Source organism: Trichomonas vaginalis, chromosome V (assembly GCF_026262505.1).
Source record: "Trichomonas vaginalis G3 chromosome V, whole genome shotgun sequence".
NCBI classification, from domain to species: Eukaryota; Parabasalia; order Trichomonadida; family Trichomonadidae; genus Trichomonas; species Trichomonas vaginalis.
Genome location: NC_067207.1, coordinates 14542872 through 14556551, shown reverse-complemented (window position 1 = coordinate 14556551; position 13680 = coordinate 14542872). Strand labels below are relative to the sequence as shown.

General features: G+C 34.3%; 6 protein-coding genes and 1 pseudogene across 7 annotated transcripts, besides 1 other annotated feature; 6 read left to right on the top strand and 1 right to left on the bottom strand.

Moving 5' to 3' along the window:
• Positions 1-13680: part of a mobile genetic element that runs on past both edges of the window.
• Positions 2633-3840, top strand: TVAGG3_0335940 (annotated as a pseudogene). The gene has a single exon. A coding segment is annotated over exon 1 (1208 nt).
• TVAGG3_0335930 (integrase core domain containing protein family) lies at positions 4415-4966 on the top strand (the record flags this gene model as incomplete). Its single annotated transcript, XM_051230610.1, has 1 exon — positions 4415-4966. The coding sequence occupies one exon, from the start codon at positions 4415-4417 to the stop codon at positions 4964-4966; it is 552 nt and encodes a 183-aa protein (XP_051100340.1).
• Positions 5141-5763, top strand: TVAGG3_0335920 (uncharacterized protein; the record flags this gene model as incomplete). Its single annotated transcript, XM_051230609.1, has 1 exon — positions 5141-5763. A coding segment is annotated over one exon (623 nt), but the record flags the coding sequence as incomplete, so codon positions are not given.
• Positions 6395-6934, top strand: TVAGG3_0335910 (organellar and viral DNA polymerase type B; the record flags this gene model as incomplete). The annotated part of the gene is made up of 1 exon (XM_051230608.1): positions 6395-6934. The coding sequence occupies one exon, from the start codon at positions 6395-6397 to the stop codon at positions 6932-6934; it is 540 nt and encodes a 179-aa protein (XP_051100338.1).
• TVAGG3_0335900 (KilA, N-terminal/APSES-type HTH, DNA-binding family) lies at positions 8005-8865 on the top strand (the record flags this gene model as incomplete). The annotated part of the gene is made up of 1 exon (XM_051230607.1): positions 8005-8865. One exon carries the CDS (start codon positions 8005-8007, stop codon positions 8863-8865), a length of 861 nt encoding a protein of 286 aa, XP_051100337.1.
• On the bottom strand, positions 8970-9443 carry TVAGG3_0335890 (uncharacterized protein; the record flags this gene model as incomplete). The annotated part of the gene is made up of 1 exon (XM_051230606.1): positions 8970-9443. The coding sequence occupies one exon, from the start codon at positions 9441-9443 to the stop codon at positions 8970-8972; it is 474 nt and encodes a 157-aa protein (XP_051100336.1).
• TVAGG3_0335880 (organellar and viral DNA polymerase type B) lies at positions 11699-13303 on the top strand (the record flags this gene model as incomplete). The annotated part of the gene is made up of 1 exon (XM_051230605.1): positions 11699-13303. The coding sequence occupies one exon, from the start codon at positions 11699-11701 to the stop codon at positions 13301-13303; it is 1605 nt and encodes a 534-aa protein (XP_051100335.1).

The window sequence follows — 13680 nt, the reverse complement described above, 5'->3', positions numbered from 1 at the left end:
ACTTTATATTTTTAGCTCTGAGTTCTCTTGTAAGCTGTTGCATTTAATATTTTCTAAAAAGTCTACTTCAACAGTCATTCGCACTGGTGCCTTCAGTTCTACAGGCTCTCCTTGAAAGTCAACTAGTCTGAATTGCATGTCTTTCAAATTATGAGGACTAATGCGAACCCATTTACCTAAATGAGTTGCTATGACAGGAACGTTTGGAATGAACATTGAATTTACTTCATAACAGAAAGACTTATATTCTACTGAACCTTTACTATTAACTCCTGAAATACCTGTGACATTAGCTATTTTTGACTCAATGTATAAACAATTGCCATAACATACGTATGGAACAGATTTCATCTCAATCGTTTTGTCAATACTTTTCAAAGGAAATGTCATATGGTATGCTCCCAGAAGCAATTGAACTCTATGACTCATTCGTGTTATCTTAAACTCCTTCGCATAACTGAACTTCAAAACTCCTGCAATAAGTTTAACATTCATTAAGTTTTCTTCGTTCTCCTTGTTTATTGTAGTATTTATGAGCGCATTTAACACTCCAGCTAATGTTTCCATCTTATATTCTACATTATTGTGAAATCTTATTTCATGCTTCTTTCCATCTATTTCAAACTCCATGAAATCTGTTTCATCTGTTATGACAAAAGTTGCGATAGTATTGAAGTCAACAACTCTGAAAGCAAGCGCTTCATTCTGAAGACCTAAGTTTGTTTGTAGCTTTACTGTTCCGTATTCGTTTGGGTCAGTACTTTGCAAATAGAACAACATTTTATTCTCATTAAAATATGACTATTGCTGCATATGCGTATGAAACAAATGAAGCAAGAAGAGCACATGAACTAGTAAACGAAAACTCAACTTTAACCATTGAAGGCAATGATTTAGTCATTGACGATGGAAAAACTAAAAAAGTCATTGATTTCGATACTTTTAACACTTATGACCCATTCATTACAATAAGTAAAGTTCCTATCATAAATGATGGAACGGTGCAATATATAAATTCTACAGTAGATGCCTCATTAGTGAAAGTACTGAATGTTCTCATTGAATTGTTAAAGAGCTTTCGATTTGACGACAACATTAAATGCCTAAAGAATTTAGTCATGAATGAGAAACAAATTTAGGAGTTGCTGGTAGCAGTAATGATGTACACCTTATGACATTAGAATATTATAACGAACATAAAGATGAACTGAAAGGAGAGAAGGGTGACACCGGACCACAAGGAATACAAGGACCTCAAGGAATACAAGGACCTCAAGGAATACAAGGACCTCAAGGCGAAAACGGTTTGGATGGAAAGGATGGAAAGGATGGAAAAACTGCTAAATCATGGATATGGGACCTTATAAATACTGGTTTAACAGCTGCTTCATATGGAGTTCTTCAATACCAAATCGGAAAGATATGGGCAGTACTTGGTGAAGAAGCTTTAGATGATGTTAAAAATGCTTTGAACTTCATTTCAAATGGTTCGGATACTATTAAAACTTTATCTGGTTGGATGCAAGAAACAAGGAGTCAAATAGATACTGTAAGACGTATAGCAAACAATGCACGTACGGGATTGGATACTTTACGAAAAGCACAAAATACACTAAAGGAAGCAAATGATATTCTTGGCTCAGTATCAGACATGCATGAAGATTGGCTTAAAGGTATTGACAAATCTTTAAAAAATCACAGTCAGTCTATTGCTGACTACAAGAAAAGTATAGATTTTTTACATAGTGCTATGGACGTACATGATGGAAGCATAAGGAACTTACTTAATGCTAACAATAACTTACCAGGAACTATTAAAGCATTTATAAAGTCCTTTGTAAAACCCGGTGCTCTAACATTTAGGTCTTTGAGAGCAAGAGCATTGAAGTCAAGAGATGCAGAAACTCCAACAGAAACTCCAGAAGGAACTGAAACAACAGAAACTCCAGAAAACCACCAAAACCAACAGCTAATGAAATATTGTTCGAATATTTTCCAAGGTACTCTGTTCTCATTGCATACATTCAAGAAATACTTAAGAAAGCAGACTTGACTTTAGGAGATGATGAAAGTTCTGTATATCTTTCGTTCCAATTCCAAATAGCAGAACTTTTGAGACAGATATGCTTAATGTATGACAACATCTCTGATTTCACAAGATATGACGACGACCATGACCCCGAACACGGTGAAGAAGAAGTTTTACAAACATCCATTAAGACAGGAAAGGTTTTAACTCAAAGTCTCATTATTGACACCAAAGATGGCGAAGTGGACGTTCTTCAAGAGCTGAAGAAAAATACTTCTTCGGGAGGTGGTGGTAGGCATGAACTTGAAATAAATGAGATAGAAGAGAAATTAGCCGAAAAAGCAGATAAAGAACATAAACACAATATCTCCGATATAAATGAACTTCAAGCTACATTAAATAGTAAAGCGGACAAAAATGAACTTGACGCAACGAACAAAGTTTTGAAATCTCATAAACACAATATCTCCGATATAAATGAACTTCAAACTTCTTTAGACAATAAAGCAGACAAAAACCATGTTCATTATATAAGTTCTGATGAACAGATTATAACGGACTATCATGGATATTTAACACAGGGTGAAAAAGTGAATACGAAAAATGTTAATGAAAGAAGATATAAATTCATTCGTGCTAAAGGTTATGACATACACTGTACTGTACAGTATGACACAGGTATAGCACCACAATCATTTGGTTATAACGCTGAAATTTATGCTTCATACTTCTTTGTTAACGGTGTATTAGTTGAACCAAGATTTACTTTGAGAGTTAAGTCAAAAATAACTTTTGAAGATGCTATTAAAAGTAAAGCTGACAAAACAGAACTTGACGCAACGAACAAAGTTTTGAAATCTCATAAACACAATATCTCCGATATAAATGAACTTCAAGCTACATTAGACAGTAAAGCCGACAAGAACCATACACATAAATCCTTCACTACTGTTAGAGCAGACGACATAATATTGAACTATGATTTGGGTTCAAGTGCACCTTTAGAGAATCCGAGTACAAGCGTAAAAGATACTCTTAACAATTTAGATAAGAGTTGCAGGAATATCGAAGGTCATGCCAGAAACTTTGAAGCATATGAACTACCAGCAATGTTAGACAGTAAAGCCGACAAGAACCATACACATAAATCCTTCACTACTGTTAGAGCAGACGACATAATATTGAACTTTGACCTTGGTTCAAGTGCACCATTAGAAAATCCAAGTACAAGCGTAAAAGATACTCTTAACAATTTAGATAAGAGTTGCAGGAATATCGAAGATCATGCCAGAAACTTTGAAGCATATGAACTACCAACAATGTTAGATAAGAAAGCAGACAAAACAGAGCTTCAAACATTAAAGACAGAAATACTTCAAACATTATATCCTATAGGCTCTATTTATACGTCAATGAATTCAACAAATCCAGAAACAGTTTTAGGTTTTGGTATGTGGGAGCAGATTGTAGATAAATTCTTATACTGTGCGAACTCTTCAAAGCAAACAGGAGGTTCGAAGAAAATTACTGAAGCAAACCTTCCACCGCACACTCATACAGGAACTACAAACACAACAGGTAGTCATTCACATTCAATAACAAAAAGAGGTTATACAAATCTTGCAGCAGGTTCGGATAGACAGGGAATGCATAGATATGATATTTCAAGTGACCCAGTAGATTCAAGCACAGGTATTTTCTGTGGAACCACAGGAAATCATTCACACACTTTCACAACAAATCCAACAGGCTCGGGTGAAGATTATATGCCACCATTTGTGACTATATTCGCATGGTACCGCGTTCAATGAACGCGCTTGAGCCTAGAATAAAATCTTTAACTTTACATAAATGAGCTTGAAAGAAGTATTCGAACAACATCCATGGAGGTCTTTTAAGAAATTCAATGAAGCTGCAAAGAGTTCGGGATTTACTAACAGAGCTGAAGTGAAAAGGTTCTTTGACAAAAATGTTGTACATCAAACAAAAATAAATCCTTACGACTACTTTTTACCAATTTACTCCAACACTCCTGACGCATACCAATTTGACACTCTCATTCAAAGCAGAAAAGGAGGACATAAACCATTCCTCATCTTCATTAATGTTAACACTCGCAAAGCTTTTGCGTATATAATGAGAAATAAAGGAACTCGTGAAGTGTTAAGAGTTTTACAAAAGTTTGTAGCAGAACATAGCCCAAGTACTTTAACATCAGACCAAGACAGTGCATATCTCAGCAATGAAATCACAGATTTTCTCATTAAGCATAACATAACTCACTACACTACTGAAGACCATAACCATAACATACTCGGTATCATTAACCGCTTCATAAGGACTCTCAGAGATTTAAATCAAGAGCGAGACTTTACCGAAGAAACAATGAAACATTTCATCGAAGTTTACAATTCCTCAACACATTCTACAACAGGACATACACCAAATTCAATGACACAACAACAAGAAGAAAAGTATATACAAAAGAAACGAAGCCAAACACAAAATATCAGAAATTCAACACAATTTACCCTCATTCCTGGTACAAAAGTTCGTGTAGTTCTTGACGACAAACCGTTGACAAAGAAACGTTTAAGGTTAAGTCGAAATTATTATATCGTAGACTCTACGCAAGGTAATGGATATCTTATAAAAGCTGCTGACGACTCCATAGCATTTTACCCTCGTCATAAATTAGTCGAAAGTAGTAATGGCAAACTTGCTGAAACCATTGACGAAGCAAAGCGAGGAGTGGTTATTGAAATACTTGACTACAACATAAACGATGACACTTATAAAGTAAGATATGAAGGAGGCGTTGAAGATGTTATACCATCTAAGAACTTGAGAGAATCTAAACCAACTCATCTGGGACCATTAGAGCGGGAGTACTGGAAAGATAAAAACATGCCAGAAAGAATAAGAAAATTCTTCTAAACTTTTTCGTTGGATGTAAATCAGACAAAAATATATTATAGGTGAAGAGGTGAGATTTCACCTGTTTTCTCACCTGTTTTTTCACCTCTTGAATTTTCGTGAATTTCCTTAAGATAGAAAAAATAAAGTTAGTTTTATTTTTATTTATTTTTTATTTTGTATGTAAAGACAATAATGTCAGTCGAAGCAAAAACATTCACGAACAAATCTAATGGTGAAACATTCACAAAAGGCACTTATAACGGTATTGAAGTCTTACGTAGAGACAAGGATGGTTACATTAATGCAACAAAGATGGCAAGAGAAGCAGGAAAGTTAAACCATTTAAACAGATTTCTCAATAGTGCTAAAATGCAGGAAATTCTTGAGTTTTGGTTGAAAGAATACGGTCGAGCCAAAAGTGGCTCAACCTCAAAACAAGCATTTTATGAGCTTACTAAGGGCGTTATGAATGAATTCAAAGGTATTTACATACATGCTGACCTCGTTCATTTTGTTGCTGAATGGTGCTCTGTAAAGTATGCATTTTATGTCAAAGATATTATGGACTCCATAGACAAGAAAGTTCATGAGAAGTTAGATGAAGAAGAACTCGAAGATACAGTGGAGAATGCTAAACCTTTGTTCGAAGAAGAAGTTGGAAAAATGTGTGAAAAACAATTAGAACATGAACGTGAGATATATTATGGTTATAGAGATTCTCCATACGAACTAGACCAATGGGAACAAGAAGATTTAAAGAGAGAATTTAGAGAATATGAACTCGCTAAGATAGCATTTGAAGCTGCAGAAAAGAAGTTAAAAGTTTGGGGTCGTTTTGTAAAAAAATATTGTGAGTAAATGAACCATTTATTTTTATTGAATTCACCAAAAAATATAATTTAGGTGAAGAGGTGAGATCTCACCTGTTTTTTCACCCTCGTGAATTTTCGTGAATTTCCTTAAGATAGAAAAAATAAAGTTAGTTTTATTTTTATTTATTTTTTATTTTGTATAAAAGATATGATTTCAACAATCGGCACAACAACAATTCAAGCCGCGAACGGCGGGACTCTGTCCACAACAACTTCACCAAACTCGTTAGTCATGAATCCAACATCTATGTTAGTAGAGATGGAAAGCTTCATTCCTTCTTCATTTACTTTCGAAACAGAAATACAAAAAATTAAGCAGGAACTTTTAACAAGTAATTTAGACTGTAGTGCGAAAGATGAAACAAATGAACAGTATCTTTATGAAATGGAGGACCTCATCGACCATTTACCTAAACTACCTGAAATTCAGCATCAAAAACTAACTATTCCTGAATTCGACGAAATTGAAGTCAAAGCAACTGACTCAGTAGAAATAAAGAAGTTCATACGTAAAGTAAATTATGAATTCCTTGGTTTTCATTGCAACCATAAAGTTATGGACAAAGATTGCGATATGGTATATAAGAATGTTTCTGACATATATAAATCTGAAGAATTTAAGACCTACGACAACTTTGTTTCGTTAGTTGCTGAATGTGTTTGGGAAATAAGAGATAAAGATAGAAGAGGCAAAGTATGGAACGAACAACTAAGACCCGCTATGTTTGAGATGAAGAGAGCAATTGACGCCTTAGTTGTTTTAGCAGGTCAAATTTCAATGTATAACGCAAAAATGAACCCGCAATGTTCAAAATGTAAGGCAGCGATGAGGAAATATAACTACTCCGTCAAAGAGATAGAAAGAATGAGAAACGACTATGCAGATTTAAAGAAAGAAGTAGAAAAGCCAGCAGAAGATAAAATGGACATGTTAGCATTTCTGAACAAAAATTATCCAACTGCTGACGATTTCCTTCTATCTGACGTCAAGAAGAAGTATAAAGAAACTTTCGGTATCGTTAAAACTTTTGACATACTGACAGAAGAAATAGAAGCTACAAAATTGTTTAGAATTTCAAATATACATCGTACAATTCATGTAAAACGCTTATAAAATAACAGGTGAGAAAACGGGTGAGAAAACGGGTGAAATCTCACCTCTTCACCTAAATTATATTTTTGGTCATTTACACTCATTTACGAAGAAGTCATGACAAAGCATTTACGAAGAAGTTATGACAAAGCATTTACGAAGAAGTTATGACAAAGCATTTACGAAGAAGTTATGACAAAGTCATGAGGGTGAAAAATTAGGTGAAAAAACGGGTGAAATCTCACCTCTTCACCTCAATTATATTTTTGGTCAAAGCTTCCACGAGAGAAAAGATTCCTCATTCGCTAAGGATTCCAAAAATGAAAAAATCATTGATTTCGGCTGAGAAAAAACAGCAAAACCCTTCTTCCACGGGAACAAAGAAATAAAGAAGAAATAAAGTAAATTTTTGATTTATTCCCGTGGAAGATAGAGCACTTTTATGACACTTTTTATTCACGACAAACAAGACAAATAAAGAAAATAAGAAAATACGGCGCTGTCGCGGTTCGAACCACAGACCCTGACCCCTCCATAACACCACCTTAGACCACTGTGCTACGTAGCCTGTCGACATAAGATTTTATAAATTGCATATTTGACGTAAATTTATTTCCATCTGGCTTCCCACTGCATAAGATATTCATACGTGTTTGTAAGACATTCATTAAACTTCTTTTCTATTGCATCTAATCTTGCGTTATTTTTTTCAATAACTTGTCTGTATTCTTCATCATCTCCAGCAGTGTTTGGGTCTTCACGTTTAAAATATTCATTGTTAACCAATTTTTTATCTACAAATTTTATTAGTGTTTGATTCACTTCGTTATGATAACGGTCATATTCTTTCAATACGTAAGTGAAGACAAAATGCGTCGTACCTTCAATCTTAAAGCTTAAAGAACTTTCAACACAGTTTTGAGGGTCTGTCAGTGCGTCAATGAGATAGTATTCGAAGTCAGTCAATAATCTTTTTAAAGTCATTTCATACAGGATAAAATTTAATGTTGTGAAGAAATAGTGTTTATCTCAAAAAAAATAAAGTTAGTTTTTATTTTATTTATTTTTTTATCCTGTATGTAAAGACAGATATGTCAACATTAGAGAACACAACAACTGCTATCGTTCATGAAGTCATAAATGAAGAATACGAATACATACAGTATAACAAACAATTGAGACTCATTCGTTCTGTCAAAGACGACATGTACCAAATGCAAAGTATTTTGACGGCTTGTTTTGCTCCAGATACTAAGCTTCCTAAAGACTGGTTTAGGAACCAAAGCACCATAGAACTATTAAGTGAAGCACAGCGAGACGTACTTTTTTCTGAAAACAGTGAAGAACAGCGAGTAGGTAAAAAATCCCAGTCGCCAAAACTCTATGAAAACCGTGAAAAATTGCCAAACGGTTTGAGAGGATATTATGTTCATAGACTTTTAGTAAATGCAGTTGCAATGTGGGCTTCACCACGTTATGCTTGGAATATTTACAAACTTCTTGACGAACTTCACAGACAAGAACGTGGAGAGATGGAAAAGAAACTTCAAGCAAAAGATGAAGTCATTGAATCCAAAGACAAAAGCATACAGAAAAGAATACCGCGTTCAGTACCAAAAGGAAAGGAAAAGAACTATAAGTATATGATTTATACTGAAGAGTTGGAGAATGAAGAAGACAGAGATATGGTTATGTTGCATTTAGTCAGAAGAAACAACAAAAGCTTTTACGACCTTGCTAAAATATATAAATCTGACAGAAACTGGTTCTATCGTGAAAACTTACCGATTTCAATGACACCGAATGAGCAAATAAAGGAAATTGTCAAAAATACTCTTCCTCAAACACACTATGACATCAAAGGTTGCACAATACTTACCTTCAAAGAAGACTTACCATTACTGAAGGAAAAAATAACAGAATATTTCGATAACTTCAAAGAGGAAGAATGAAGTCACGACAACATTAACGAAGAAGTCACGACAACATTAACGAAGAGAGAATGAGGTGAAAAAACAGGTGAAATCTCACCTCTTCACCAAAAATATATTTTTGGTTAAATAGCTTCAGGGTCAATTTCTTCAACCATTTCACTTCCTTCGTCAATGTCAATAGAAGCTTCTTCAACCTTTGGTAAGAATTTCTGTATAACATCTTTGTTCGTTATTGTCTTCAGAGATGAAGGATAATATTTCACATTTGTTTCACCCTTCTTATATTCTTTCTGTTCGGAAAGATTTAAAGCAATACTGAAGAAGTCAATGTTAGAGTTCTTTATAACAGTATAATGAGTATCTTTGACATTCACGAAGAAACCCTTTTGTTTCAAAACTACTGCTAACTCTTGTGAAGTATAACGTTTGCGGTCAATGACAATAGCTAATGGTCTGACATACTGACCGAACTTAGATTCTTTCACAAACTTCTTGTTAAAGATAACATTAACATTTGAAGCATTATTGAACTCATTCTTGATGGCAGTAGCGAGAGCATTGTATGAAAAGAACTTGCAATCTTGCATGTGTTTCATTAAAATAAAAATATTAAATTATTTTGAAAAATAACTTAAAAAAATCTAATCTAATTTTTTCAAAAATATTTTTTTATTTCCTACTAAAGATGTATCGGAAGTTGTCTAAGTTAGAACACTCGGAAATAAAACAACTTCTTACAGAAGCTAATATAGATGTTGCAAAGCATTACGCGACAAACAAAAAAGCACTCGCTGACTTCATTAAAGACTATAATGGTGCAATAAGTTATGATAGAATTCATGAGTTCATAAAGCCGCAACGCGGCGAGGACGAAGTCCATGCAAGAAGCATTTCCTTTAAATGACGTTGCTATTGACTTATATCATAGACGTTCATACCTCATGAAGTCGAAGAGATGTTTGACATAACAAATGCAAACGTTGGTGAAACAAGAAGAAGAGACGACACACTGAAACAACAGAGAAGAGAGATGTTTAAAAGTGCTATAGAACAAGTTCGCAAAGCTAACGATGTCATTCGTTCCATTGACGACAAACCAAAAGAAGGTGAGAGATGGTTAAAGAAAGATGAAGAGAATAGGAAGAGAAATGTGAAGGCAATAGACTCATTGACTTTAACATCGAAGCTTTAGATGAACCAAACAGAGATACTTACACAAACATTTCGGTAAGGTTTTCATGAGACTCTTAGAGAAAATTAAAATAAACTCCAACAAAGATGGATGGTATGTTATAAACTTGGTGGAAAGTATGAATGTTCTACGTTAAACCTCAATAATATTGGAACATTACTACATCAGCTCTTGAAGGAGAACTTTATATCAGAGATAGAAGCAAATGCTGCAGGTATTGTTGAAATGCACTATGACTTCTTCTTGACAAACATAAAGAATCTTACTGAAATAAAGATGTATGATTTAACAGAATATGAAGGCTTAACGATGTCAGATGTAAAGAAAGGCAAACCAAAAAAGAGACCATATAGAGATGAAAGCACACTGACAAATGACCAGAAAGCCATTTTGGAAGCTCTTAAGCAAACAGGAAACCCAGCACTTATAGAAAGCTTTTGGAAAGATAATGGTGAAAAGAAGTTTTATAAGAAGAGAAGCGGTCAGTTATGGAAGTATCTTTGCACATTACCTATAAATCTTGAACGCTACCAAATCTTCAATGAACTGAACAAAAGAACTGCAATACTTATGACAGAGGACAATTGTTTCGTTTATGCTTGCATTCAGGCTGGAGTAAATGAAGAAACTATTGACCACATGAGAGAAGTCATTCGTGTTAGAGACTTTCCTCAAAGTAAAGTACAAGAAATTTCTGACGCAACAGGTATAGCATTTAATGTTACCATTGGTTATTTCAATGACTCAAGACATAATGAAATAAAGAGATATATACCAAAAGAATGCGAAACTGTTAGAACTATTGACTTACTTCTTGTTGAAGACCACTACATGCTAAATGAAAGACTTCCAATGACAACATACTTCATTCGAAACTATAAAGAAATTCTCAAAGCTTGTGGTGGAATGAACATTGAGAAACAGATGAAGATTTATACAAAGAGAGAAGATAAATATGTAGTTCGTTATGATAGAACAACACCGTTATGGGATGTTATGAAAACATTGTGGGAGTGCAAATATTTCGAACCTATTTCTTATGGAGAACTTTTCACATATACTACTGACTTATATAAACAGAACCTTGCACCATTTAAAGATTTGACATATGCTCCAAAGTATTGTGTACAACTGAAGAAGAAAGCAGAGTCAAAAGAAGTAAATAAAGCTAAATGTAAATTCATTCCTGAGCACGTTTTCTTTGCTGACTTTGAGTGTAGTACGGATGGCTTTCATAAAGCTTTTAACATCTGTTATGACAGTGAAGATGGTTCAGTGAGTGAAAGCATTTGGGGTCAAAACTGTGCAACAGAATTTTTGGAAAGACTCCCTGACAAGAGTTTAATATATTTTCACAACCTCAGTTATGACATAAACTTCATCTTAAGACACATGACAGAAGTGAAAGGAACTCCCATCATTAAAGGTTCACGAACAATGCAAATAACTGGTTTATATAAAGGACGGGCAATTATTATAAAAGACTCTTACAGTGTTATAAATAAGAAGCTTAAACTATTTCCTGCTATGTTTAACTTACAAACAGGACCGAAAGAAGTATTTCCATATAACTACTACAGCAGTGTTTTGTTAGCAAATGACAACAGAACTGGTGTCATTTCTGAAGCATGTAAGTTTATCCGGGATGCAGATACATTTATGAAAAACATAGATTCCATCAAAGGTTGCAGAATAGATGAGAACCACTTCGACTTAGAAAAATATAGCACGTTTTACTGCAAACAAGATGTAAGAATTTTAAGAGAAGGTTTTGTAAAGTTCCGCAATGACTTATTGAAAGAGTTTGATTTAAACGTTTATGACTACGTTAGTATTTGTTCAATTGCTAACAAATTGTTTGAGAACAGAGTATACTTCCCGAATGGAAATCTTTATGACCTCTCAAATAAACCAAGAGAATTTATTTCGAGATGCATTCAAGGTGGAAGATGTATGTTGTCAGATAACATGAAACAAAAGAGCAAAAAGAAACTCATTGCTGACTTCGACACTGTTTCATTATATCCTTCAGCTATAGCAAGACTTTATACTTTAGAAGGTATTCCAAAAGTATTGAAGGAAGAAATGTTAAACACAGAGTATCTCATGAGACATTTATTCGATGATGACCAAAAGGAACCCATTGGTGAAAAGTTTATGTCTGGCTTCTTTGTTCTCATTAAGATAACAGAGATTGGTATACCCAGACACTTTCATTTAATAGTTTGCGACCCTGAACTAAATCCAGAACTTAACGTTCCAAGAAGTTCAAACACTTGCTGTCTCATGTATGTTGACCATATAACATTACAAGACCTCATAAAATATCAAGGTGTCAAATGTGAAGTGTTGCAAGGATACTATTACGATGGAAACAGAGATATGAGAATAAGAGATGAAGTAAAGAAGTTGTTTGAGTTAAGGTTAAAGTATAAGAAAGAAGAAAACCCCTTACAAGAAATTATAAAACTCATTCTGAACAGCATTTATGGCAAAACTATTCTATCTCCTATTGAGTCAAAAATAACCATAGTAGATGACAAAGATGCTATAAGATATGCTATAAGAAATTACAACCATATAGTGAAGTTCGAAGGTTTGGATGGTTCAGATAAAACTATTTTCAAGCTAACGAAAAGCATTTGCAGACACTTTAACTTCTGTCCACTTGGTGTTAATATTCTGTCTATGTCAAAACGTATTATGAATGAAGTATTCTGTACTGCAGAGGACATGGGTCTTCAAATATTTTACCAGGATACCGACAGTATGCACTTATATAATGAAGACATCCCAAAGCTTGCAGCAGAGTTTAAGAAGAGATACGGTAGAGAACTTATAGGAAAGAACCTTGGTCAATTTCATAGCGACTTTGCAGAAATAACACCTGGAAAACAAAGTTTAGCTTATAAAAGTATTTTCTGTGGAAAGAAGACCTACATAGACTTACTCACGAATGATTTAAATGAAGTTGCATTTCACTGCAGAATGAAAGGCGTGAAGCAAGATGTTATTGCTTTAACCGCTAATGAAATGTTTCCTGAAGCTATACAATGCTATTACAATGAAGATAAGAACATTCACATACCTGTTGGAACATATGACAAAGACTCTGAGTTCAGTTTAATGAAACTTTACAAAGCACTTTATGATGGTCAAGAGATTGCATTCGACTTATGTAAGTCATGTCAACCTTGCTTTGCTGAAAAGTTCAACTTTTCAATAACGACTAAAACAAGCTTTATTCGTAAGTTGAAGTTCTGAGGTCATTTATTTTTGTCAGCAATGAGGTCATTTGTGATAAAAATAAGCCGCTAGCGGCATGGGCGAAGCCTATGTGGTCATTTACAATACAGCTATTGTAGAGTTTAACAATTGTGCTTCAATGTATAAACAATCTTTCCCATCTGGAGGTAAGAACACTGGGCACTTATGGTCATGAGTGGAGAACATGTCTATCCAAAACTCACGATTGAAGCCAGTAAGCTTGTAATACTTAGGATTTGACAGTGGTGAAGTTCTTGTATGACCAATGAACTCATTTTCAACTCCCTTACTTAAGTTTGAATATAATATAGCTTGCTTTCTATCCCAAATGCCAGGTGTTACAATCTTTGAAAATTCATTTTTCCTCGGAAGTA